This window comes from Buteo buteo, chromosome Z, assembly GCF_964188355.1.
Source record: "Buteo buteo chromosome Z, bButBut1.hap1.1, whole genome shotgun sequence".
NCBI classification, from domain to species: Eukaryota; Metazoa; Chordata; class Aves; order Accipitriformes; family Accipitridae; genus Buteo; species Buteo buteo.
In genome coordinates, this window is record NC_134204.1 from 68,769,723 (window position 1) to 68,797,066 (window position 27,344).

General features: G+C 39.3%; 1 protein-coding gene across 3 annotated transcripts in view; it reads right to left on the reverse strand.

Annotated features, from left to right (window-relative positions):
* Positions 1–25,138, reverse strand: part of HSD17B4 (hydroxysteroid 17-beta dehydrogenase 4) — a 67,093-nt gene extending 41,955 nt beyond the window's left edge. For all 3 annotated transcript variants that reach the window (XM_075021029.1, XM_075021031.1, XM_075021030.1), the window contains exons 1-11: positions 25,005–25,138; positions 21,848–21,901; positions 17,638–17,745; positions 17,048–17,107; positions 15,996–16,017; positions 15,825–15,871; positions 14,958–15,042; positions 13,061–13,248; positions 10,520–10,611; positions 9,893–9,917; positions 8,141–8,269 (exon numbers count right to left, since the gene is read on the reverse strand). In XM_075021029.1, coding sequence (XP_074877130.1) covers positions 8,141–8,269; positions 9,893–9,917; positions 10,520–10,611; positions 13,061–13,248; positions 14,958–15,042; positions 15,825–15,871; positions 15,996–16,017; positions 17,048–17,107; positions 17,638–17,745; positions 21,848–21,901; positions 25,005–25,062 — 868 coding nt within the window. In that variant the 5' untranslated portion in view covers positions 25,063–25,138. The remainder of the gene's footprint in view (positions 1–8,140; positions 8,270–9,892; positions 9,918–10,519; positions 10,612–13,060; positions 13,249–14,957; positions 15,043–15,824; positions 15,872–15,995; positions 16,018–17,047; positions 17,108–17,637; positions 17,746–21,847; positions 21,902–25,004) is intronic.
* Between the last annotated feature and the right edge of the window lie 2,206 nt (positions 25,139–27,344).

Sequence of the window (27,344 nt, forward strand, 5' to 3'; positions counted from 1 at the left end):
CCCAGCAGTCAACCTTGACACCTATCTAATTCAAATGCCTGAAACACAATTGTTGCTATATGCCACCATTCAAGCCAAGAGGAGTATGTCAGTAAATATTTTGTTTGATTCCCTGAACCACAATGTTAAGGAGAAGATAATGAGCATTATGTTTCAACTGTCTCAGAAGTAAACATCTGAAAACTAGTACTGCTTTTCTTAACTTGAAAACTTTCTGCAATACAAGTAACAGGACTCATCTCCTGGTGGTTACCCTCTTTCCCAAGTCACATAAACAAACAAACAATTGAGGCTTGAACAATGCCAGGTTACAAGTGAGATGATGTGTGGCTGAGAGACAGAACTCAGCTATGGTAAAGGCAGGCCATCAAGAACAGTTTGCTCCTTGAAGCTCAATATCGCTAAACGGTGTGTTACAAAGAATCAAACAAAAAGTGGTGAGAATCATGCCCAGAAAAATATAAAAGTGTTTAAATCAGAGGAGCACAAAATCATTACTTAAATACCTTTACCTTGGAGCCACTCCCCTCCCCTTCAAAACCCCTATACCCATACTGACTTGCACTGTTGCATGGACTAACACCGTGTTCCTCTATTGCACAGCACTCCCCTAAATATCCTCCAAGTTAGCTGCATACGCTCTTGCAGAATCTTGATTTTCTAAAATATTTCTTGCTTCCCAGTCTCACTGCTAGAATCATCATAATGTTTTATTTGTAGACTGAATCTTACGAAGAAAAAAGAACATCTACAAAACAAACCTATGTTGTCACCTCTTCTGCCAAAGACAAGATTTCCCTTTGGGTACAAGCGCTGTCACAACATCACATGAGGTTATGACATTTATGTAATGTGAAAATGTGCAAAACAAGATTTGTAATTTGTAAGAACCCTTTAAACGCTAATCCCTTTTATCCCTTTTTCATTCATGAAATGAATGAATGAAAAGCAACACTGAGCTGCTGGAGAAGTAGCAGACTGTTTCTATGTTTCTTGCATGAACCAAAGAAAGGCTTTCACATTGCTTTAATATCTTCAAGGGAGAATAAGCTTTGACCTCCAAGTAAACCTGAAAATTTCCTCAACCTCATGTCCACAACCCATTTCCATGCAGGAACATAACTATAATTCTTAACGGTGAAATCTGAAAAGACAATTACCAACATGTATTTTACTTGCAATGACATCATTAAGACAAACAGTATAAAGGCAACCTGTAATTTAATAATGGTGCAGAACACTACCATCTCCTTTTCAAGGAGTCTTTCTTCCAGAATGTATGATACAACTGGGTTGTCAAATTGGTGAGCTGGCTAGTGTCTGGCTGAACACTAAGGAGATCATAGAATCATAGAATCATAGAATGGCTTGGGTTAGAAGGGCCCTTTAAAGGTCATCTAGTCCAACCCCCCCCTGCAGTGAGCAGGGACATCTTCAACTAGATCAGGTTGCTCAAAGCCCCATCCAACCTGACCTTGAACACTTCCAGGGATGGTGCACCTACCACCTCTCTGGACAACCTGTTCCAGTGTTTCACCACTCTCACTGTAAAAAATTTCTTTCTTAAATCCAGTCTTGACCTGCTGGCCACCCTTCTTTTGATGCAGCCCAGGATACAGTTGGCTTTCTGGGCTGCGAGCACACGTTGCTGATGTTCAGCTTTTCATCCACCAGTACCTCCAAGCCTTTCTCCACAGAGCTGCTCTCAGTCCCTTCATCCTCCAGTCTGTGTCAATACTGGAGGCTGCCCCGACCCAGGTGCAGCACCTTGCATTTGGCCTTGTTGAACCTCATGAGGTTCACATGGGCCCACTTCTTGAACTTGTCCAGGTCCCTCTGGATGGCATCCCTTTCCTCAGGCATGTCTACCACACCAGTCAGCTTCACGTTATCTGCAAACTTGCTGAGGGTGCACTCAATCCCACTGTCTATGTTATTGATGAAGATATTGAACAGTACTGGTCCCACTACAGACCCCTGAGGGACACCACTCGTCACTGATCCCCATCCAGCCTTTGAGCTATCAACCACTACCCTCTGGACATGACCATCCAGCCAATTCCTTATCCACTGAATAGTCCACCAATCAAATCTGTATCTCTCCAATTTAGAGAGAAGGATGCTGTGGGGGACCATGTCAACGGCCTTACAGAAGTCCAGATAGATGACACCCATAGCTCTTCCCTTGTCCACTGATGTAGTCACTCCATCACAGAAGGCCACTAGGTTGGTCAGGCAAGACTTGCCCTTGGTGAAGCCATGCTGGCTGTCTCAAATCACCTCCCTGTCCTCCATGTGCCTTAACATGGTTTCCAGAAGGATCTGTTCCCTGATCTTCCCAGGCACAGGGGTAAGGCTGACAGGTCAGTAGTTCCCAGGGTCCTCCCTTCTACCCTTTTTAAAATGTGAGATGTGTTGTTGTTCACCCTTAACATCAAAGGCCTCATCAAAATTGTCTTTTTAAACTTTGGCCTACTGTTATATTTGTAATCAGCAACAGCACTTGACCTGGATCATACCAGAATCATTTAGTAACACTTTCACGGATTTTTAAAGCATATGTATGCAGAAAAAGCTGTCTTTAAGGATGGAACATTCTTTCAAGGACTTCTGGGTTTATTTCTTTGTATCTATGACAGATATCAGCTGCATGAGATATGTCTATGGTTCCAGGCCCAAATTTCTTGTATGTTTCAAGGTGGGTTTCATCCTTTAATATCAAAGCTACTTTTAAGACACTACCCCTTTGGATTGCCTGAAAACCTTAAGCAAGCTATTAGAATATCACTAATTACAGGCAGCAAAGCTTTTCTTTTTTTCTTTCTTTTTTTAATAAAGGGGAAAAAATGCTAATTTCTTTTTTTCCCCCTGAATTACTACATCACAGAATTTTTCCAGTTAAGAACCCCAGTGGTGACATATTCTTTTCATCTTCCAGGGGCTGCTAGAGCAGCATGCAACTGAAACGTCTCAACATATTAATTTATTTCAGTCTTCACTGCTCTTTTGCTGCCTGGTATAAGAAACTGGACTAGTATAGCATTAGATTTGCAGTAATATTCTAGCAGTTGACCAGATATGAATCTTTCACAAGGCAGGGTTACACCTTCAAAGAAAGAGTAAATTAGATTGTTGCATTAAGAAGTACAAAGGTTATGATCAAATACATTGTTATGAGCTAACAATGCAATAAGATGTGGCCAGAAAAGAAAGACGAAATATTACAAAATCACTGATAAGTGAGGTTTGGACAGTGATAAGGATGGTTTCAACTGTCTTTAATTTGCATTCATTCTGAGTACTGAAAAATAGATTGGAAGGGAAGCACAGAGTGGTACATGAGTTTTCAGTCATGTAAATACACAAGGATGTCTGAAATTAATGTTTCAGCGGTAGACTTAACTGTAACAATTTGTACTTTCTAATACATGACTCTACAAGCTGAATAAGGTTCTTCTAAGATCCAAGAAACAGCTTGAAGGGTATAATTTTAGCAGAAACAAACCCAGCAGGAAGCCTTTTCATTAATATAATTATTTTTAATAACGGTTTGGGGGTATTTTTTAAGTTGTTATACCATCAGTGAACTCTAAAACCTTAAATGTCCACTACCCCAGCATTGTCTGCTATTATAGAGGAAAAGATTAGCAGACAGCAGGGAAAGATTAACCTGAAGAGCAAAGGGTGAAAATTGTCACGGCAAAGCCTGTTTCCAAAAGTATTCCTCTCACTTTCCAATTACGGAACATTGCATGTGAACCGTATCCTTAACTATGGAGGAAATGGCACCAGTGTTCAAATCCTTTTTAAACACGTAAGAAGAAAGCTGAAATTAAAGCTGGAACAGTTTTCTTCCTATGCAAAACTCTTCTTTATATACAAACAAAGTACACATACATACATACACGCCCTCCATGTGTTTTATATTAATTTGCTCTATACCAGAAATAAGCTTTCGAAATGTGCCAAAAGTCAGTCAGTGAGTATACTCAAGTTGTTTTCTGTACCTAGACAGCTTCTAAGAGAATTAAAAATGCACGTGAATGTAAGAGCAGATTACAGACCTCTAAAATACTATATTTAGCTGAAACTGGCTTGTATCTTCAGAACCAAGGAGGAAATCGAGACAGAGAGAAGTTGCCTCATATGGGTGACAGACATAATTAATTCTGTTTTCCTAGACAAAAAAACAACTAAACATACTAACCTCTGCAATACATACTACAGAATGCTGTATACAGTACGTAATCTGCAAGACAGGGATGGTTGTCTTCCACGTATCTCACAATACAATTTGATTTCTCTCTTTGCCTAACAGAAGAGTGAGACTAGGACACAAGAGCAAGCAGTGCACTGTGTAGGCAAGGGCTACTGGATCTAGCTCTGTCTGAGAGGGAATATGAGGAGACAACACACCAACGTGCCATGCAATGTGCAACTGTGACCTACTTCACATGCGCCACATATTCAGAAGCTTCTGTATCACATTTAATTTGGTCTTTCTGCTTATGCACATACACAGGAGCCCAGAACCTCTCAGTATCTCAAAACACAGAATCATGTTACCATGACAAATATGTCAGCTCACTAGATTGAGCTGCAAATGAGATGCTGAGCAATTCTTTTCTAGTACTAGTTAAGCCAAGTCACATTATTCTACAACTGCTATTGCCTAAGGGCATAGAGGGAGCTGGTTACAGTGACTCACTCATGTACACTGTAAGTTCATTCTGTGTCCTAACCTTAAGCCTCTGATTATGACCTTCTTGAAAGATTTCTAGCTTGTTCTGAAGTGGTATAAAGTAAGCTAAAACTATTATTTCAGTTTAATCATTAGTAAGAAAATAACATCATCATGGAAATCAGGAAAAAGCTCTAACAGAGAAGTCACTGCAGATTCACTGCTGCCTCAGAGGCAGTGACATTTTCATGTTGCATTAAATAGATGGTTATCTTTCACTCCTGGTAAAGGGTATGTAGAAGAATACACGCCAGCAAAACTACATTTTCCACTTCTTCAACTTCCTAAGGCCTAAATTCTTACAGAGCTCCTTAAAAAGAAACCAAAGAAGTCTGTTCTCAGATTCTTCCATTGTTAAAAAGACATCGTGTAGTGAATGCACAAGTAATCGTATCTTCTGCTAGTTAACAGGACTGTACCTGAAACTGTGTGGGAGTACAGAGGAACTGTCAGAATTTCTCCACGTACATTAAGGACTAAGCCTGTAAAGCTGGGGAATAACTACAGTGACACTTCAAAGACACTTGAGGCATTAAAAGGAAAGTGAAAAGGCAGGCATAGTCAGTTACACTGACTGTGTCAGATAGCTTTTGGGGTAAGGGGAGGAGTTTGGGCAAAAGACTGTACTGCACAGTCACCAGCTGCTCATCTAGAAAGACACAGGGTAACAACCAAGAAAGACTGCTTTACTGAGCACATTATCAAGGTATCTGAGAAGCTTCAGTGGGTTACTGAATTAATATAAACTGCCAAATCAAGTGACAGTTAGCTATTTCCTATTAATTAAAATTGCACAAACGCTATGAAGGCATATTCTGGTACACAAGCAAGAGTTTTTTACCTTGATTCAGTCTATGTGCCAAGAGAACAAGTTAAGCCTACAAACTGAAGAAGTGCTTAAAAAAAGTCCAAAAACAATGGAAAGAAAAATTTGGATCTTTTTACTTAAATGGGGTTTAAGAAAAAGAATTCAATGTTTTCATTTCTTAGAAAAACACCACTAAAATGTAAAGATGAGAAAGTACTTCCATTTAGTCTTCAGGAGTTCAGCATCTCCAGCAGAACGACCTTGGCTAAAATATACAACTATGAAAGTGCTCTAGTTAAACATCAAATGAGTGCTTTGCTAAGCAGGGCTCTAAATGCATGATTTTTCAGACAGTAGATGTGGAACATTTAATTTATTTATCTTTAAGAGAATGACTTCCCCCTGTGCTTGCAAAAAAGAGAATTCCAAGTAAAAAAAAAAAAAAAAGTACAACATGAATCAAAGTATTGTGTTGAATGATTGTTACACATGTAAGAAAAATTTAAAAAAAAACCAACCCGACCAACCAACAGATGACACTCCTACTTTTTTGCAATCTAGAATGAATAAAGTTAAACTACTCTTATCAGTATGTCCAAATTATGAAACAAGATTAACATCTCTGATTATGGGATTTTCTACTATATTACAAGCAAATACTTTATCTAATTGGTATTTTTTTATAATTATACATAATGGTTAGTACATGATTGCTCTTCACAGCATCAAATTACTTAAATTAATGAAATCTTCTGGGATAGTTTTAACTTGCAGATATTAGGTATTGTAGCTTTTAATTTTTAATGCAAGTACTCCAATTAGTTTCCCTTATTTAACAGTTGAATACCTTCAAGCAATAAAATGGAGACTTTGGCAGTAGAAAAAACTTCTAATATAGAACTGAAAATTCTATTCAGCTAACTTCTTCAGAATTTTCCTCAACCCTCCTGCTGATTCTTACATACGACAAATTAATGCAAGACTTTTCATTCAGCCTGGCAGTATCTATGGCTTGATGTCACTGAAAGGACAATGCTGTATTTTGTCTAAGTTCATAACAAAACAGAAGCTAAGGTATGTACACTGCATGGGACTCATGCTTATATAATATTTACAATTTCCTGACTGTAGAAACCTGCTATGTTGTACCATAAGCAGATTTACTTCAGAAGTCCGAAATCTTGTCCAATTTTTTCTCCTGATAGCATCAAGAGCAGATGTGGAATAACATATGTAATGCTGAAGCAACTTTCAAAAGAAATTTCCATCCACAACTTTTTTTCTATAACATTTTTCTGCTAACAACCCATAAAAATAACATAGTACATGTGACAGGTTGGAGAACAGATCAGAAGCTATAAAGCTGGAATTATGTTGTTATAAATACCATTCAATAGCAGGACAGAGAACATTTATAAACTGACATACATTTGGAAATGGGACATCTGTAAGCCAAAGATCAGTGAAAACAGTCAGTAAGGTGATATAGAACTACTGTATGGCTGGTTACATTCCTCTACCAAGATCTGAGGGAAAGGACAAAATGTCTCCTACTCTGGTTTTGGTTTAGGCACCTAAAAACTTATCCCTAAGGTTTTAACGAAATGCCCTAATGGATTTCAGGACCAACAGCTTAAATGTCTGCCATGTATTTAAATACCTTTGAAATTTATCTGGCATTGTACATAAGGATGCCTCTTTTCCTCCTCCCCCAAACACTTAAATATTGGCATTTCCTAATTTGACAAATATTCAATCTTTGACCTAAATAACAACATGCATAATAACAAAACAACTATCAGTGATACCAAGCACATGTAACTCACACTAACAAACTAAAGGTAACATCTTGAGAAATCTTGGAAAGCAGTCAGGAAAATTAGTCTATATGGTTCATTTATTAACTATGACAACTATGGATCTAAATAAAGGGAGATGTAAGACAACCAAGAGAAAGCTTGGAAGATGAAAGAGAAGCAAGTACAGCAGCAGGAAAGTTCAGAGTCACTTTGGCTAAAAAAAAAAAACAAAAAACAAAAAACAAACAAATCCCAATAAATAATGGGAAGGAACAAAGAAAATAAAGAAAACATTGGAAGAGACAGTCACCTTGGTCACCAGCCAAGGGCATGATGTTACCCAGGAACACAAGGCAGTAAGGAAGAACTTCTTTGCTGTGTTACACCAAATGACTTAACCAGAGAGCTTTTTGGTATGGAAATGTCTACCAAAACCCAAGATTCCAGGACTGAAAAGAAAATACAGTCTCTCTATTACACTGCTACTACCCTTTGTACAGGTGCAATCAAATAAAGTACCTGGCTGTAATAGATAAAATGACAGTAATGTCACTTCCCTAGAAACTTCTGAGAAAGATACAACTGTCTTAATTCCACGGGTAAGAACACAAACGTTTCCTTAAAAAGAAGTGAATGTACTGAAAAAGTAAATTATTAATGTTACACATTTACAAAAGAATTTGCTGGTTCTGTAGACTTCTGAAGTAAAGTTTCAGAAAACATCTGACAAGAAAGCATTCTCTTCTAAGCTTTGCTTGCCCAAACTACCCACATTATCAAAGTCTGCTTTACCTTGGATACTTCTGGGTTTGCTGGCATTATCAAAATCACAGACCTTCTCCCATTTATCTCTCACTGCCTCAGGCGTCATTGGCTGATTCTTTCCTCTGACAATAGCACCCAAGGATCGCTCCCAGCGCACTAAAGGGAAACATGAGCCAGAGAGTTCAAGTAACAAACAAAGAAACTTTTAGTTTCTTTAGATCATTTTCATCTAGGCCACTACTTTCAAGATGGTGCAAGAAAGGAAAGTTTATAAGTACTCCAATTTAACTCACCAGTATAACTTCAAGCTGGCTAAAAGGGCTTACTGCTTTTAACTAACATTTAGAAAAGGAATAGCACTGGTTTTAAATTTTATTACAGCCACAACAGACTGATTACTCCCTGAAAATATTACATCAGTTTTAGGATTGTGTCTAGTGAAAAGTTGTAGCTAGTACGTATCGACAGACATTCTCTTCTGACATGATTTTGGCTCCTAATGCTTAGCAATCTTCTGAAAGCCTTGGAAAACTATAGAAGAAATGTGAAAACCACTTGTTATCTATGAAAGAATGTTAATACCAGTAGACAGCATCTCCAAATAGTCCCTGAAATTTTATTTCAATACCATAACTTGAGAGAAACTGCTAAGGCTAATGTGAAATCAGTTCTGGAAGGATACAGGCTTCCTGGATTGCAACTAATCCTTAATCAGTCATGTAGGTTTTACTCTTAATTATCAATAGGCAATGAATAAGGCCATACTGATATCTCATTAACAACCTGCTTTCATTTAAAGACTTTTAACAGTAGCCATTACAATGATGAAAAATGGTTATTTTCTTTTGACCAGAGAGAAATTTTCAGCTGTATTAAAACTCATCTCCTTGTGGAAGGCAGCAAGAGGTTTTTACGCTGCTGCCCCAATTTGTTTAATCTGTAATACACTACCTGGGAAAAGCTATTCCAGTGCCACCAGAACAATTACAGTTAGTTAAAAGTGTACAAAATCTTTACCAAGAGGCAAAAAAATGTTTTGGAAGAAGGAGTAACCACTTCTTGACGTAATGACCCTGCTTCCAACCCACTGGTGATATTCACATAGGCTGCAAAGTCCCTGAACAGTTCAGGAAAATAATGCTGGTACTAGGTTCAACATATTTAGGAAAAATTTAAGACATTTCACACACTGAATTAAGTTTTCCTTCTCATAAGCCCTCAGTATTGTCTGTGAGTTTTCTTTACGTTCATATTCAAGCTAGTTACTGGAGTCACTCAAGGAAAACACTTCGTTAGCATAGGTATTGGTTATTAAGAAGGCTAATTGCCTCAACATGTTAATGCATATCACTAGTATTTTTATAGAAGTATAAATAAAGTTGGAAATCAACTAAAAAGCAGCCTGTCTACCAGCATGTGCTACTTTCATACCATAAAAAATTGGAGTTATCAAGAAAAGGCAGCAACATATACTTGGCACCAAAAATGGAAATTCTCCTTGACTTCAATTATAGCCTCGGGATCCAAGAGTTAAGGTTACTTAGGCAGATTTTCAGTTACTGTTAGGCAGCTCAATAGCATAACAAAGGACATACCTAAGTTACCAGTTTCCCAATGCATAGTGAAATTTGTGACTTTTACTTAAAATAAGCAGTCCCCTCAGAACCCTAGGCTTTTGCTAATCTTCTCTCCCTAAATAAAAATGTCTTGAGCAGAGGTTTGCACACTTTTGTTGTAAACTCAAAAACCAAAATCAATCCTGCAACACAAAGTACTTACATTTTCCAATCCATCCAGCTCCCACCTGCCAAGAAAAAAGAAAATCATCAGCTCACCACGTTACAAAGCAAAGTTTTGTTAATGTAGGGAAACAAAACTACACTTCAGAACACACTCAACATAACAAAAATTTCTGAACTACTGCTGGTTGTATTTAACAGTTTAGTAAAGCACTGGAACACGAGCAACTTAAAACCCCAAAAACAATATAACAGCTTCCATCCAGTTTGATGACAATTCCTAGAGTGTATTCCACAAGTAATTCACCCTTCCTGCAAGTTGCTTTCTGTGTTTGTAAGATTTACAAAACAAAAAATTCTTTTGAAACAGTTGCTTTGGTACCTTTTCAAACTTGTAAAGGTACAGTAAGAATTGTAACAATCAAATCAGTAGTATTTTGAGCACAAAACAGAATTTTACAAGATTGTTACTGCCTGACGTAGTTGTCACATACAGAACAACAGGGTCAACATTTCTTTTGTCTATGCTAAGAATGTAGTACCTCACATGATAATTCAGTTTTAGCAAAAAGTTTAAGACTGAACAGGCTAAAGTAAATGACTGATTTTGGGGGAAGGGGCAAAGGGAGGGAAAGAGGGGGAAGAAAGGGAAAATAAAAAAAATTACCTCAAACAGACTGCCATTCTCTGCACAGCTCTCATGGCAAAGCCAAACAACTAACGGAGCAACATACTCTGGTTTGAAAGCATCGACAAGATCTAGAGCAAATTGGAGGGGGGAATCATAAAATAGAAATACTGTATGATTTCAGCAAATTATTCTTACTCTAACACCTTCTGATGAACAGCAGAGCCGGGGACAATTTAACCAACAGAGTTCTGCCATAAAAAGAAAGGTCAAATTAAATGAAACATTTGAAGATTCATTAAATATGAACAACTCGTGAGATGCGTGTATGCCTCCAAACCCAACAGCATTGGTTCTCAGCCGGACAGATTAAATACTGTCTAAATGTTGGGAACACTGTAACATGAAGACTGCAAAGCCAGGTACCTTCCTAAATTTCCATCTAACAGTCAGCCTGAAACAAGGACAAGCCACGTAGACGTAATCCTGATGGAAAGGTACCTGAGCAATTTCCCTTTTAATTTGCTAGTCAGTTATAAATAAAAGACAATATGAAAAGAATTGCAGCTGCTGAATATTTGAGAAACATTCCATTTGGAAAGGATGGTATTTCTAAATGAGATATCGGGAATTATCAGCCCTGCTAAATTTATGTATCAATTGTATTTTCGATTTTCATTGTCATCTGGCACAAGAGAAAACTAACTGAAAATGGAGATACTGTCATAGAGCAGAGTGTGGTTGTCCAGGCAGCTCTTGCCACATATTCTATCCACTGCCTGAAAAGCAAAAATAACTTTGTTTAATTTCCTTTTTCAGCTTTTAGAATATTATTTTTTCAACAGCAATAGGTACATAGCTGTTCCTCAGCTAAAGGTCAGCAAGCATTTTCAAATATACCCTGACAGGTAAGAGCTGGAGAAGTTTAGCATTACAGGTACTTCTTTAATAGCCAAGCTGAAGTAACAGAAGTTAATTTTTAGAAGTTCCACAAAAGTAAAAGGAAATTGAACTCCATTTAATATGTTGTGTTGTAAGTGCACAGAAAAAGCCTTAGGCTCTTCTGAAGTATTCCACTTTATGTCACACACCATTTAGTCTCAAAAATTAGCACTAGACTGTTATCACTAATGCTATTAATACACTATTAAATGAATTAAGAAATAGGTGGTAGAAGATTAAAAGTACCACACAAAAGATGCGAACTACATTTAGAGCTCTAGCAAGAACAACAATAAGTGGACCAAGTTGAACATACATAACTGGGGCAATGCTAAAGCATAGGTGCTTGCAAATATCTGAAGGTGCATAGGAAAATGCTGACTAAGATAACAAGGATAATTCGAAAAGACACATGAAAATGTTTTTAAAGTTCTTGTCTCCAAACCTTTTCAGAGTATTTGAAAAACTGGACAGGGAAGGAGCGAGGTAAGAAATAAATGATCAGAGCTGTAACTACCTTATAGGGAGACCAAAGGATCTCACTCTTTTTTTTTTAAAATGACTAAGAAATAAAATTAGGAGGTGGTTTTATCACTCTTTGTAAATATCTTCAGGAAATTCCAGCTACTGAACTCCACTTTATGCTTCAGGAGCACATGGCTGCAAGCTTAAGGTATTTGACTCTTCTGTAAGTAAGTGCAATAAATTCCTGGAATCTACAACCTACAGAGGTGCTAGATTTCCTGATCACTTGCATTATTTAGATCTAAACCAGGATCCTTTACACAGAACTTAATTAGTCAAACAAAATTAGGCATTCAATCCATGCATAACTGCATAAAATATATTACTTTTCAATATCCTGTATATCAGTCTGAAAAATGTAATGATTCCCCTGGCTTTGAAATCTGCCCATCACTAGGGAAAAGAAGGGTAGGAGGGAAATGAAATGGGCTGACTCTGGAGGACTTTCTGAGAGCAATTTCCTTTTTTTTAGACTTTTTTTTCCTAATTCTTTTTGTTTCTTTGGTCATTTGCCAAAGTAATTAGTCACTCTATTCATCCTAAATTTACACTTTACACAGAGCTGTCTCCTACAACATTCTTGATACTGACTTCCTAACGCAGTGCTCTGTTAAAACCTGTTCAAGCATTCAAAGATTAGTAACTGTGCAATAAAGAAAAACATAATACATTACACAACTCAGCTCATTCTCCTGCTGATCATGGAATGAAAGAGTACACACATGACATGTTGTGCAAAAAACAGTATTTTGCAATTAGACAATATTATAACAAGTGCAGACACCTTATGCACATACCTGATTCCACATTTGATGAAATAAACAAGCCTTCCCACTACTGTGAGAGGATCTTGGAAGAGACTATAACTAAAGAACCTTGCCACATGAAATTACTTTTGTGAATTACAAAAATTGCTTCTTATCTTGTGGCAGAAAATAAGAATTCCTTACAACAGCCAAAATAAGTTGACAGTTCAGAGACAGAAAGACAGTAGGAATAATGAATTAGCAGAATACGAAGAGTAAAGGATTTGTATTTTCTAAGAAATAAGAAAGTTAGCTGTGGTTCAATTCACTGAAAAATATCAGTACATGTAGACCTTAAACGATTCACCTTGTGGCATGACAGTCTGGGTCAGTCTGGATCCAGCAGTAGGAGCAATTGTGTTGCAGTGGATGTTATACTTCCGGCCCTCAATTGCAATTGTGTTTGAAAGACCCAAAAGGCCAAGTTTTGCAGCACTGTAGTTTGCCTGACCAAAGTTTCCATATATTCCAGCAGCTGACGAAGTCATAATTATTCTTAAGGGAGAGGAGAGAAAAAAAGTTCAATGAATTCTTCAAGTTGTTTAATTCTAGACAGCAGCATTTTCCAGCTTTGGCATTATATTCTCCATATTACACAAAACAAAAGTGTGCAAATAAGAAAACGTTATTTGTTGGTTTTGCTAATAAATAGATGCCTTTTTTTACGCTTGATTGATAGCAAACATCTGACAAATCCTGAAGCAGTGTCATAGTAGCAGAAAATTAACAAAGTCATGAGCCTTTTTGAGTTATACTTCAAAAATAGAACGGGCATTCTGTGACAATGGGATACGGTGTAGAGAAAAGTATTTTCTTTTCATGTTCTAACTGCACTTCAAGTGGCATTATTCTTGTAACTAACAAATGGCTTCAGTGGTCAGAAGAAAATTATTTTATGGAAAATTACTTCACTTTAATATCTACCTGGTAATATGTGAAGACACATTATAACAGGATTCACATTCAAAGAATCCTAACATGTGTTAAACACATGAAGGAAGAAGATAGTAAAGTCTTGCCTTTTGCTGTCCCCTAACATTATTGCTGTGGACACAACTGAACTGCTCACAAGAAGGCTCTAAAACCACTGGAGTTCTCAGCTCGTTTGAGGCAAGAAAACATGCTGCATGTCTTCTCATAAATTGGAATTCAAAAGAAAAGGGTCTCAATTTTAAACGAAGCCTTATCAGAATCTGTTCCAATCTACTGTAAACGCACTACATAGCTGGGATCAAAATCTATTTCATTTTTATATTATTTGCCTCACTGACAATAATCCAATGTTTTTAATCTAAATAAAGAGATGTGTTAAAAGTACTGGCTCAATATGATCAAGAGGAAAAAAGGCTACAAAAATCTATACAAAGCAGGCATTTTGCAGATGGCACACATCTGTACATAACCTGCAGAAGCATTCACTACCATTGTTATCTGAGCAACTGCAGAAAAGGAGCCAAGGGAAGCATTTTCCTAAATGGATGTAGCTCCTAGACTTTAGCCGTGTATTCTGCCTGCTGATCTCTTCCCTCATCCTTACAGCTCAGTCCCCTGGATGAGAATGAATGTCAGTTTGGTCACAGAACGACAAGAAGCTCATACAGCTTTCAAGATGTGGATATGGTTGTCAAGATTAACATAATCACATCAGTGTTTTCATAAACAACAAAAGTGAAAAAATTTAAAGGTCTAAATTCATTGCACTGTTTCAATTAACAGTAACACATACCAAAATAGACTAAGAACACTCCCACAACTTCTAAGACAAGTACATTTGTCCAAAGGGGAAAAAAACCCCAAACCAAACAACCCCAAATAAAAAAACCAAGACCCACAAGCAGAACTGCATGTACCTGTCATTTGAGTAAGGACCAGGGGAAGAATCCCTTGGACTTGTAGTAACGTACAAGTAACAAACATTTCTAATCAGTTCTCAGGAAAAGAAATGGTATTTCTATAACCCTACAGTTCCTGTCTGCAATATTTGCATGGAAATAAACTTTAAATACATGGAAAAAAACTTTAAACATTTGGCTGGGGAGGCAGAGAGGGGAATAGAACTGAAAGCATAAGGGCTTACACATTTGGACTGATTTTGTTTCATCCCAGTGACAGTGAAAGAAAAGGACGCAAAACTCCTCTTTCACTGTCAGGGCATGCATCAGTCTGTTATACCCTACTGAAAAAGAAAAAAAAAGAATTTTTACCTGCCAAATTTCTGATTTTTCATGTGATTCCATGCAGCTCGGGTGACAAGGAATGATCCCCTCAAATGAATTCTATGAATTATATCTAGGAACAAATTAATGTCAATTTAATAATTCCAGGATTTTGTCTCCCAACTTGAAATACACCATTTGTTTCTTCTTCATGACAAAAACTGCACTCTCTTCACACTCTCAAACTGTTACTAAAAAAGTAGTGGGCTTTTTTTTTTCTTTTTTATAGATCATTTTGAAATCGTTGCCTGAACATACACTGATTATCTATTTGGCCTCTTGGATGGGGCTCTCGTGTACAAAATTCACAAGCATTCAAAATTCCTGCACTTAAGCACAGCCAAACAAGGATTACAGAAGCTAGACCATCTTTGCAGAAGTCTGCTCAACTGGCTTATCACTACCTACCATCACACTGAAGGTTCCCCCTGTTCTTCTGTCCCTTGGCACATCAGTTTTCTTTCCTCTGTTGTTAGTTCTGGGTCTTTTAAGCCTATTTAGTATTCAGCCAGTCAGTGCTGGCGCTAGGAATGTGTTCTGCTCACAAAACCCATTGTGTGTGTTTCACATGGCTCTTTTTTGTATTCCACTCAGCAACTAGGAGTGGCAGCTAGGGCCTTTCTTCCCATTTGGAACTACATACTCCTACCATGCACTGCAGCACAGATCTGGTTTGCAAGCTGAACACAAGGCAGCTGAACACAAGCAGCTTACCACTAAGCTTTCAGGGCAAAATATAATTCTCTGATTTGGCACAGACAGCCTGTCCCGTCTTCTCTTCTTCCTTTTACCAATACAAGGGATGTACCTTTCATCTTCCACAAAGAAAGTACATTTTAAAGTTTATCAACTCACCCCAGTCTTCGTCACTTATCCGAACAAATGAACGGTCTCTTAGGATCCTAAAATGTATCATTAGGAGAACAAAACAAAACAAAACAAACAAACAAACAAAAAGATGAACAGGTTTTTACACAAAAGTGACAGCCCACAATCAAACAGGAAAAAACTTTCAGGTTTACTCACCCAGCATTGTTTATAATGATATCTGGGAAAAAAAAAAAAAAAATAAAATAAGTGAATGCACTGATAAAATACAAGCTTGTTTCTATACTTCTCCCACTTCTAAAAATATATATAGACAAGAACACTGCACACATATATCATATTACTATTCTATAGCTCCTTGTCCCAAATAGTGGAACTCTACTGTTGGACAATAATTAAGACAAGACAATATACTTCAGTATGGGCAAGTCTCAGCCTGCCAAGAGAACAAAGCCTGACAGGGAGGTATAGCTGAGAACTGCTGGCTACCTAGGAACACAATACCTGCAGGATGCAGACATCCTGCACAGTTTTGCAGCTTGCTTTGAATTCCAGAGTGCTCCCAAGCATGCGGTTTGTGCCGCCATCTCTGTTGCAGTAAACCCAAATGATAACTGGAAGAATCATAGAATCACAGAGCCACTTGCTTAAAGCACTTGCTTTAGCAACCTGGATCATAACAATTTTTTGTCAGATATTTAATTTGGTTCCTGTTGGCTTTGATCCTGTGTACTTTTAGCCATTTAACCCTGAGTTAAAATCACATAAGCTTCACAATTAAACAGTGGCAATCATATGATAAAAAGGGACATTACTTGTTAGATAAAATACCTCAAGGTTTTTGGTTTTTTTTCATTTGTGTTAAAGCATTTTGATCTTCACATAGGTAAAAGAGCTTCCAGACAGAGAATCTCTAATTTTCCTAATTTTATGCAGCTAGTTATAACACTTGATGAATGCTGTGCTTTGAGACAGAAATTGTTAACCATTACTGAATTCTGAAGGGCAGGCAGGAAAACAAAGAATCATATGCTGATCTTTACACTTCTGCTAAAAAGTACCAAAAAGACAGAAAAGTTGCCCATTCAGATTTAAAGTAGAAAGGCCCTTATTTACGTTTCACTAAGGCTATCAAGGGTTGGTGAGTTCTATTATTGTCACGATGTACTTCATACACTTGTTGTCAATTGTACTGTTTATAATGGCTCTGCACTTGCAAACAAGTTACAATAAGAATTAAACAACTGTACCTATCCTCCCAAAGGCCTCAAGTGCTGTCTTCACAAGCTTTTCACCATCTTCCACTGAATCTGTAAGAAAAAAGTATGAATTTTCAAGTAAAATGAACTGGATACACTGCACTTCCATAATATTAACAACTAATTCCATGGAGCTAGGAAAAATAAATTGTGTACAACCCCAGCATAAAATAAATTCAAATTCAGTCATTATTTGCATGTGGCCTAAAGCAAATCACACACAGAAAGTCCAAATGGCACAATGTTTACCATTGTTAAGAAAAACAAAAAGCAAAACAAGTAAGAATCATCCATTCCCATTTTGTCTCTGACAACTGCAGATAGACAGTTTCTTCATATTTCAACGTTAAGAAAGCATATGAAAGAAAAGGGCATTACTAGACAAGTATTAATTAAAAAATCAATTTATGGACTTGCTTTTAGCATCTCTGTCTCCCTACTCCACCTTACAGTACTCCTACTTATTTATATGGTATTGGCAAGTTGGCAGTAGTCCTTTATTAAGCAGTGTCAACTTTTCATTCAAGAGGTCAGCTATTCCTATAAATAAAGCATTACACTAGTCTGGAGAAATAACATACCATAATTGGGGACTGCTTTCCCTCCTTTTGCTCTGATTTCGTTGACAACTTTGTCAGCAGCTGAGGAGCTCTTGCCATATCCCTTGAAATCACCTCCAAGATCATTCACTGTGCATCACAAAGAAATGAATTTTTCATTGTTAACATTCAGACTTCATGGTCTCTCCTTATCTCATTATCACGCTGGAAGTTACAAGGAGTATTAATACAACCTGCTGCATCTGGATCCCATTGATGATTAGAGATTATTAGAGAAGAACAGTAGGTCACTATTACTTTAATAACAAGGGAAGCAGAACTTTTTCTTTTTTTTTCTCTCCACCATGCATTCAACTTGCTTGCCCTGCCTAGGCTACCTCTCTAATAGTGTTATTGTAGTTCAGTGATTAAGATCAAGATTACATACCAATCATAGATGATTAATTCTGGTCTCTTGTCAAATTGCTACTGCTACTGCATGAACCATAAAAAAGACTGAGAAGACTTTGTTCCTGTTTAACAGAGTAGCTAAAATGTTACTAGTAAACTTCCCTATAGAACAGATCAAGCTGTCTGAACAAATGGAGAAGAGCCTGCTCTGGAGCTTCAGATCCTACTCCTGTGGGATAAGAGGGCCACATGACGCAGAGAGCTGCTTTGTTTCCAAGCTGCTCTCTATACTGGGCCATGCATCATTAACGGTAGCTAATCATCACCACAGTTTGCTGCATTGCTGTATTTGCATGTCCCACAGTTTCACGGAATTCATCAGTGGAACAAAAACACCACCCAAAAATCCATACAGACTTTATATTTGGACAAAGAATTTCAAAAAAATGGTAAGAAGTATATTTAAGTGAGTGCAAAAATGAAATTCTAAGAAAACCAGAATTGACTGTGGATTTACATGCAACATTAGTATTTTGCTAAAGAGACTTTTGCAATGGTGAACTCCAGCTTTATGCCTTCTAACATTTTAAAGTCCTCAAGGAGCCAATCACACTAAAATTCACAAAATATGCAAGATATTCTTGCTGATCTTGATGATAAACAGCAACTCTAAGTATGTGGTGTCATCACAAAAGGAAATAAAACAGTATTATGCCCACCCCCTTTTTTTTAAACTCTTCATGTAAAGAGGAAGATAGCTTGCAGGACACATGACAAAACTGTTGTCTATTACTCAGACCAAGAAAGTCCCATCTGTATCACAGTTGTTGATATAAGTTGTACAGGTTGAATCCTGTATTCAACTTTGTGTGCAGCACTTCCAGAGAAATGTAGAAACACTGCAGAAAATCCATTTTGAGTAAAATTTGAAAATACATTTGAGTAAAGGAAAATGCCAAACCCCAGAAGAAGTGAGACCTGTAAAGAAGGGGGGGGGGCAGTATGACAAACCAAACCCAAGGACTGCCTAGCCTGAAGCAGGAAGAATTAAAGACAGAACGTGATGATATGCTGAAGTACATTAACAGACTGATGCCAAGAAAGAAAGGAGACAAAATCTCCAAGCTAAATAGATCAATATCTAACAGTTCAAACATGCAGCTAGCACAATTCAGGGGAGGCATTGGAGCAAATTCCCAAGTGTAGTGAAGCATTAGAATAGGCAACATGGACAGGCTGCTCAGTCTGCAACATCAAAGGTCTTTAACATGTCATTAAATAAAAGCCAGTCAGGAACAGCACTAGGATTTCTAATCTATCCTGGGAAAGAAAAGTGGACAATTTTGTGGTAAACATTTATACAAAAACATTCAGTTAGTCTTGTTAAGACCTACAACTCTTTACCGAAGACATGCTTATATATATTTATCCTTTACTTCAACAGTGATTTGCTGACAAAAGATTAATTAAAGAGTTGGGAAAATTTCCAGAGGCAGCAAAGCACCTTAGGCTGACTGCAGGCACTAACAGAGTTGAAGCAAAAATGAGTACACAAGAAAGAACAGAGCTATTCTAGGCTTTGAAAATTATAAAATAAATCAGCAAGAGTGACAGAGTAATTTAAAAAACAAAACAAAACAATGGATAAATAACAGTATTTTAAGCTCAAGCTTTACATCATATAATTTCCAGTTGAAAATATCCAGTAGAAAAGAACCAGCGACTGCACCAGTTGTGACAGAGCACAGTTATCGTCTGAACCGCAGAAAAGAATTCCTCCAAGACTATGAGTGCATTATTAGCAAGTAGTGCAGAGCAGCAGAAGCAAATCTGTAGAGTAAAACAGTTGGTGCTGAGGACCTGACATCTACAGTACTTGTTTTTTTAAAAATAAACCTGCTCATTTCTTGCTGTAGTCTGGTGCCACAAACGAAACACACATTTGCAACAATTTAGGTGCACTGCTAAATTGCATCTTCCAGTTTGGTTTTCAAAGGAACTCCCCTCATGCACTTCAATACCATCCCACAACGCAAACAAAAATACTAATAGATACAAATCAGGAGAGATGCTTCAAAAGCATGACTCTAATCTAAACTAAAACAGCAACACAGAAGACCCCTCAGGTAGACTGAAAAGGAAGAAACAGTACAGTCTGGACATAATAGAGGTTGTAAGACAAAACCATAGCATTCCCTTCCTCCTGCTTTCAACTTTTTTTGATGGGAAGCATGAAAGAGACGAAGCATGACAAAAAAGGTGGTAGCAGGCAGCCTTTGGATGATAAGAAAAGGGAGATTTCCACTTGGGTCACACTGGTCAGTCTAACCACGCTAACAGCAACTCACTCAACAGAAGGCTGTACACAGAGAGAGATGTGGGACTGGACAGAAGAAGCTCCCATGCTGGAACCCACTGATATTTCTCCAACTAGAGTATTTGATCACTGTTCTTACAACATACCTTCATTTCTATAACTTAAAAAAGGGAACTTGTTTTAAAGGGACAAGACACGACTCTTATATCTGCTTGAGTTAAAAAAATTCAAATCTTTACACAGGTAACTTCTCAACTCTTTGATGTCAGAATCATAACAGAACAAGAATAAGAAAAATAAATACAAGCATGTAGAGGTAATTGCAAAGCACTACTGTTAGAAGAGATGAAGTGAGGTGCAGTTTCCAGAGGGAAACAAGATGTTTCCCTTACAGACAGTCAATTTTCAACTTACTGATTTAGCTATTGTGCAATAAGGCCATGAGATAAAGCAGTATTAGCTGTGGTCAGGCAATACAATACATTTTCTTTTAGATCATTCTGGAAAATCAGAACACCACTTGCTACACAAAGTCAATACAATTAAACATTTGGGCTGCTTTAGTGACCTAATTTTTGTTAAATAAGAACTTGAGATGAAGTAACCATGTTTCTAGTAAAAAGATAAGTGTCAAAGGTGGTAACTACCAGAAAATAATACCTAGATTTTTTTTTAAGTTGTCTACACATAGACTTCTCATATTTAATTAATAAAGTAAAACCAAACAATTTTAATGAAATTTTGTAAACTAAGATTGGGATTTTTATTAGAAAGCTACTAAAAATCAGTAAGTAAATTCTTGTCCATAATCTGTTTAAACATTTAACCTTGAACTCATCAATAATACTTGTACAAATTCATTCAAAGGCAGTCAAATGGCGATGCCAACTGCCAGACAGTGTCCAAGAACATAACTTAACCTTCAGAATTAGCTTGTGATACAGCATTTTGCACAACTAAATATTCCCTGAAAAGGGTTCAACCAAATGACTACAAAACTATCAGAAATCCTTTACTGAGAGCTATTTGGCACTGTCATTGAGACCAGATGGCTGCACCACAGAAAGAAACAATGCATTGCACTTTCAGCACATTTTGTGTTTTCTGGGGGCTACTGATACTGCATTACATTCCAATAACTTCTTTCCTGGGAGAAGGTACTAGAAGATAACATATTCGCATTTTCAAACAGTCATATTAAAAGTTTCTGAACAGTATTTACCCAAGACAACACCCTCTCTGGCCACAGCTCACAGTAAAGATTGGTACGCATGGATGAAATCAAGTCCAGGAAATGATATGATTCAAACTGGCTTTCCAGCAAAGATAAGCCCTTGGACAAACTTGGGCGACTTTTTTCATAAGAAAATAAAGCTTACAAGCAAAATTTAAATAGTAAAAGATAAGACAGAAAACCATTAAATAACAAAGGTTACTGTCTAAAAGGGCATGGACTGTTGAATGTAAGCTATGTGAAAAGGCAAAGGTTATTGTCTAGATCAAGTTAGTTAACATAAAACTTACCAACTACTGAAGCTCCTCTTTCAGCAAAAGCCAGAGCATATGCTCTGCCCAAACCTAGTATTGGAAAAAAAAAAAAAAAAGCTTAAAAAAGAGTCAATTTGTCTCCTGGTTCACAATTCAGAGAAAAAGCTAGACAAAAATGAACTGCATTAAGAAAAAAGCACCAAATCAACACAAACACCTTGAAGGTTCAAAGTAAAACACTATTTACCCCAGGAGTTAAAAGTTTCACATAAGTTCAAAACATAAATGTAAACAAACAGATAAATTGTAGACAAAACCTCCAGTCAAAAAAATGAAAAAAAAACACCACAAAACAACCAAACCCCCATGCTTACTCTTTGTTATTGCACTCAACAGAACCATCAGGGAAAGCTGTCTGCTGCTGAGTTTGTGCTTGTGATAGAAAAACACATTTGTAAGGCAGAAAGTTTAATGTCTTGATGTAACCTTGAAGAAGGAGGGGATGTTTCAAGTTAATTAATTACATTCTAAGTGAATAAGATACTTCCCTGGTTAGTCTTTTAGATTTGAAGAAGAAATGAAACAAAATTTAACTGACTGAAGATGTACTAACAAAACCCCTGCAATTATTTTGATGTAAAACAATCACTTAATACTACAGTTAACCAGATGCAGCCATAGTTTACCCGTTGCAACAGAAGACTGTCATTTTTGCCTCACATACAAAAGCAAGACTCTTGCACCTTTACTCTGGCTTAGATTCTAGGTGTGCAATACATTAGTTATTTGTTATGACAAATGATTTACAGAGATATTACCCACTATACCAATCAAAAGTTATCAAAATCAATGATAATGATGCTTTTTTTCATTTCAAAAGAAACTGAGACTTGAATGATCAAAGGATGATCCCTCAGAAAAAAGTTTCTCAGAGTACAACAGTATCTCTTTGCCCCTCAGCAAAACATTCAAAGCTAGCTCTGAGAAGAAAAAATGGGGAAAAAAAATCAGAACTGTTCAGCCTGTTTTGAAACACACTAACCTCACACCAACAAATCACAATTTTCCTTAAGACTTCTACAAGCCTCTGCAATGGAGAGTATCATATGTGAGCTGCATATACATCCACTGCCTGATGTAACACAAGTCCAAGAAAACTTTTTTTTGTTTTGAAAAGCCACACAACTGAGAAATGCACAAAACCCAGACCATGTTATGTGCCGGTATTCTCAACTGGCAAGCAAGGACTGAATGCTTAAGAATCAAAACTAGTCTTAAAAAAAATTTAAAAAAAAATTAGCTTGCATTGCATAAACAATGACAATGCTGCACAACAGGCAGAAACAATACTTCACAAGGGATTTGCCCAAAGTGAAAAGAAACTACTGTATTTTTAGGTGCCTGTGTATGTGAAAACAGGTCTCACTTTAAAACAAATTAGTGATCCATATTGTTGCAGATAAATTGACAGCTCTGATCTGTTCAGCAGCATCCCATTCAAAAATCAACGTTGACAAACAATGCTATTAGCAGTACAGTCTAACTACAGTGCTGTAAACCAAATAAAAGCAAAATAAGAACTAATCTGAAGTTAACGGAGCTTCCCTTTATTTTGGCTTAAATTTAATCAACCACTTATCAAAAAACTATTGTGAAATAACACATCCAAGGAAAGTTTTCTCTATTAACAAAACATTTTTAAGGAGCCTAATACTAGAAGCACAAGGGTCACTGTACCCACGCTTACGACAAGCAAATTTTGCTCCACGCAGTGCTTTTTAAGAAGCTTTGTTATTGCCAAAGTGTCTTTGTTTTGCTATTACCTGTTCTTCAGTGAGACTTGTTATACAGAGAAAAGCACATAAATATAGGTCTGGTGAAAGCTGAAAAGCACCATACAAAGATCTGGCCTCAATTATTCTCAGGTTTGTCAACTTCAGGTGACGCGAGTGGACTGTTCAGTGCTTTCCACAAAATCTCATATTCTTGGTCTTTCTCCGCAAGACATCACATAAACTAGGCCCCCAAAATCAATCCTCTGGCTATGGCCAGCTCCACAAAAAAAGAGCAAAACTTGACTGTGGGAAGGCAGAACCTTCTTAGTGGATGGCAGAACAAGCTCCTTTAGCAGCTCATCACAGCTACAAACTTTGCCTCTCTCTAGTCCATACTCACAGCTCATACCTTCCTTCACTGGAAGTACCACAGTAGGCAAAGGTCAAAGCACGCATTCAGAGGAAGAAGGAAAAAAAAAACCCAAAACAACAAAAACACCCACACCTCAACCAAGCCACACCACAACAGCAAATACAAAAACATTTCCTGGCAAAACCAAGCATTCCACTGCACAACCACCGCCCCTGGAGAGGCCAGGCCCGCAGCCCACCAACAGCACAGGCCATCCCTCCTGCTGAAGGAAATCTCTCCCCAGTCTTTCACCTCTCCCCCGCCCTCTCTCCCCTGTGCCTTCAGCTGCCTCCCAGGAGGAGGCCAAGGAAGGCAGCAGCAGGTCGGAGGCTGCTTTCCACAGCAGCACTGGCCCACGTCAATCCCCTGCTGCACAACACTGTGCCAGACCCCGCAGGTTACAGCGTCAATCACTAGGTCCAAGGCAAAACTGGAAGGAATTAAGATACCAAAAGAGCGAGTGGAGCAGGACACCCATTACTGACTGCTATGAAGTTGCGATGCTCCTCCCGGGTACCTAAGGAACAGAAAGCACGCATTTGGAGGCAGTGCTAATTTTCAGCAGTATTAGCGCTCAGATCGAACCGCAGTAGCTCCAAAGCGCTGCAACAAACGCGACGGTAACCCCTGTACAGCCTTGGCACTGCCACGGCGGCCCTGACGGGCGAGGGCCGGCACCTAACAGGGCCGCCGCGGGGCCCGGCCTCCGCCGCGGCCCCGCGCCTCCTACCCGCCGCCGCACCTCTCTCTTCTGCGGGGGGGGGGGGGGGGGAACAAAAAAACAACAACAAACAAACACAAAAACGTCTTCCAGGAGCACAGCCCTCACTGACGTCCCCGGCTGCCACCGGAGGGCACGGGGGCACCTGTCAGCGGCGGCTGCAGGGAGATCGCCTCGCCCGGCCTGCCGCGGGAAGCCCCGCCACGCACCCAGCCGCCTCCCGCGGGGGACGAACCCCCCCCCCCCCCGCCACACCGCACCCTGGGACGGGACGGCGCTGCTCACCTCCTCCGGCGCCGGTGACCAGCACCACTCTCCCGTCAAACCTCAGCCCGGCCGCCATGGCGCTCCGCTTCCCGGCGCTCCGCTTCCCGGCGCTCGACTGCCCGGCCCGCCGGCCCGGCCCCCCGCTGGCAGGGCAGGACAAGGGGAAGGGGGGGGGGGGGGCGGTGCGAGGGCCGCCACCGCGCATGCGCCGCCGCCACCGCCCTGCGGGAGGCGGTTGGGGGCGCGACGCGGGCCCTGGCGGCGCCGAGCTGAGGTGGGGAAGGAGCTGGGCCCCGCGGCGGGGGCAGGCGGTCGCTTTCGGGCGCCGGCACCGCCGGTTCGCTGTGTTGCCATGCCTTTACAGGCGAGGCGAGGAGAGCCGCTTGTGAAATGCGGGGACTGTGACAGGCGAGCTTGTCCGTCCTGCTGCAGGGCAGGCACGTCTTCACGGGTGTCTAAGGAGGCCACGGCCGGGTAGGGCGGATTTCGAGGTCAGGCTGTCTGAATGTAGACATCACGCCTCCGTTTAAAGTTAATCTTGTTTTACTTCTTTCGTATTAATCTTGTGTTTTATGTTGTGTTATTTTTTGCTTTAATTGCTATTTCCCAATCCAGGTCACTGCTTTCAGCTGTTGCTTCTCTGGTTGTGGGAGTTCTTTGGATGGAACAATTAATGTGAAACATGCTGCCTTTTTTTCCCCCCAGATTTGCCTCTCCGTCTGTGGAAGGCTGTACTGGGTGTCCGTGCCCAGGTGCTGGCAGGGGGGCTGCAGGCGTCTCTGTGAGGGGAGGCTGGGGCTGCCCTGTGCCAGAGGCAGACAGCTCCAGCCGCCCCACCGCCCGGCACGGCTGAGCCCCGCAGCCAAGCTGGTGGTGCCTGCATGAGAACGTATTTGAGAAAGTCTAAAGAACACTGCGTGGCAGTTGTGGGAGAGCAACAACATGGGAGAGCAACAGCCCTGCAGACCCCCAGGTTGGTGAAGAAGGAGAGGGAGAAGGTGCTCCAGGCACCAGAGCAGAGATTCCCCTGCAGCCCATGGGGAAGCAGGTTTTCTGGCAGGACTTGTGACCCCATGCGGGACCCACGCTGGAGCAGTCTGTGCCTGAAGGACTGCAGCCTGTGGAGAGGACTCAGGCTGGAGCATTCTGTTCCTGAAGGACTGTGCCGTGTGGCGAGGACCCACTCATAAGCAGTTTGTGAAGAACTGCAGCCCATGGGCATGACCCCATGGTGAAGCAGGGGAACAGCGTGAGGAGGAAAGAGTAGGAGAGATGATTGTATTTTGTGGAACCGGCAGAGGGGTTAAGTAAGAATGAACATGCCTATTCATTATATCATTGCAGGCATGGTGTTGTGTGAGATGGTGTCATTCAGCATGTAGTTCTGTTGGGAGTTCTGTAGGGCCACTGCTCTGGATCTCAGCAGTAGATCTAGTTAGGATTTTCCAGTATTACTTACCCAACTCAGGTGATGACAAATTTTATCTGAACTATGGACAGGGATCTCATGGAGCTATTCCTTCTTACTTGTTTGCTCTCCTGGCTGACTGAGAGCACTATAAGCCTGAGATTCTGGGAGCTGTAAACTCCCTGCTTCTTTGCATTGTCTGTCTTAAACCTAGGAGGTGCTCAGGGAACAGAGTAAGGAGTGCCCAGAATTCAGAGCAGCTGACTAGCTTATTTTACTGTGGAAATCATCGGCATTCTCCCTCTGCACAGATGAACTTTAATTCATTATTAACATTTCTTGTACAGTTTGTAAAGTTTGGATTATTTCTGGAGTTAGTAGGAAAAAAAAAAAAAAGGTTTTGCTGCAGATTATCTCCTTGGCTGTTAGTGCATTACCGTCTAAAGAGAGGTGATAGTTACCCAAGTGATAGCTATTTGGAGACTTCCAAACTCGAAGAAATTAGCATTTCTGACCTCAGGTAGTCTGTAACATTCACTCCTTTAGAAGTATTAGGAATAAAGATGTATTGCCTGTGATTTTATTACATGCGGTTCAGTTTGAACAGAGAAGTTGCATCGAATACTATAATTGCAGTTTACAGTTTGGGCACTAGAGGGAGCATTGTGATACAGTAAAAGTGACTTCGATCTCTACATTTACAAATACCACACCACAAGTAATGAAATTCTAATACGACGAACGTAAAAAAGGCTTATGCACAGATCAGGTCAAATGGACACTGCTTTTAATACACACTGGTTTTACTTAGCCAATAGATTCACTGGGATGGTGGCATTCTTCTGGCTGTGTATGCAGTTTATATGTATGCATTGGAAACTACGAAAAATTGTTCTGGAGGCAGGTAAAGGGAACACAGGACAGACAAATAGCCTACAAAAAATCACGAG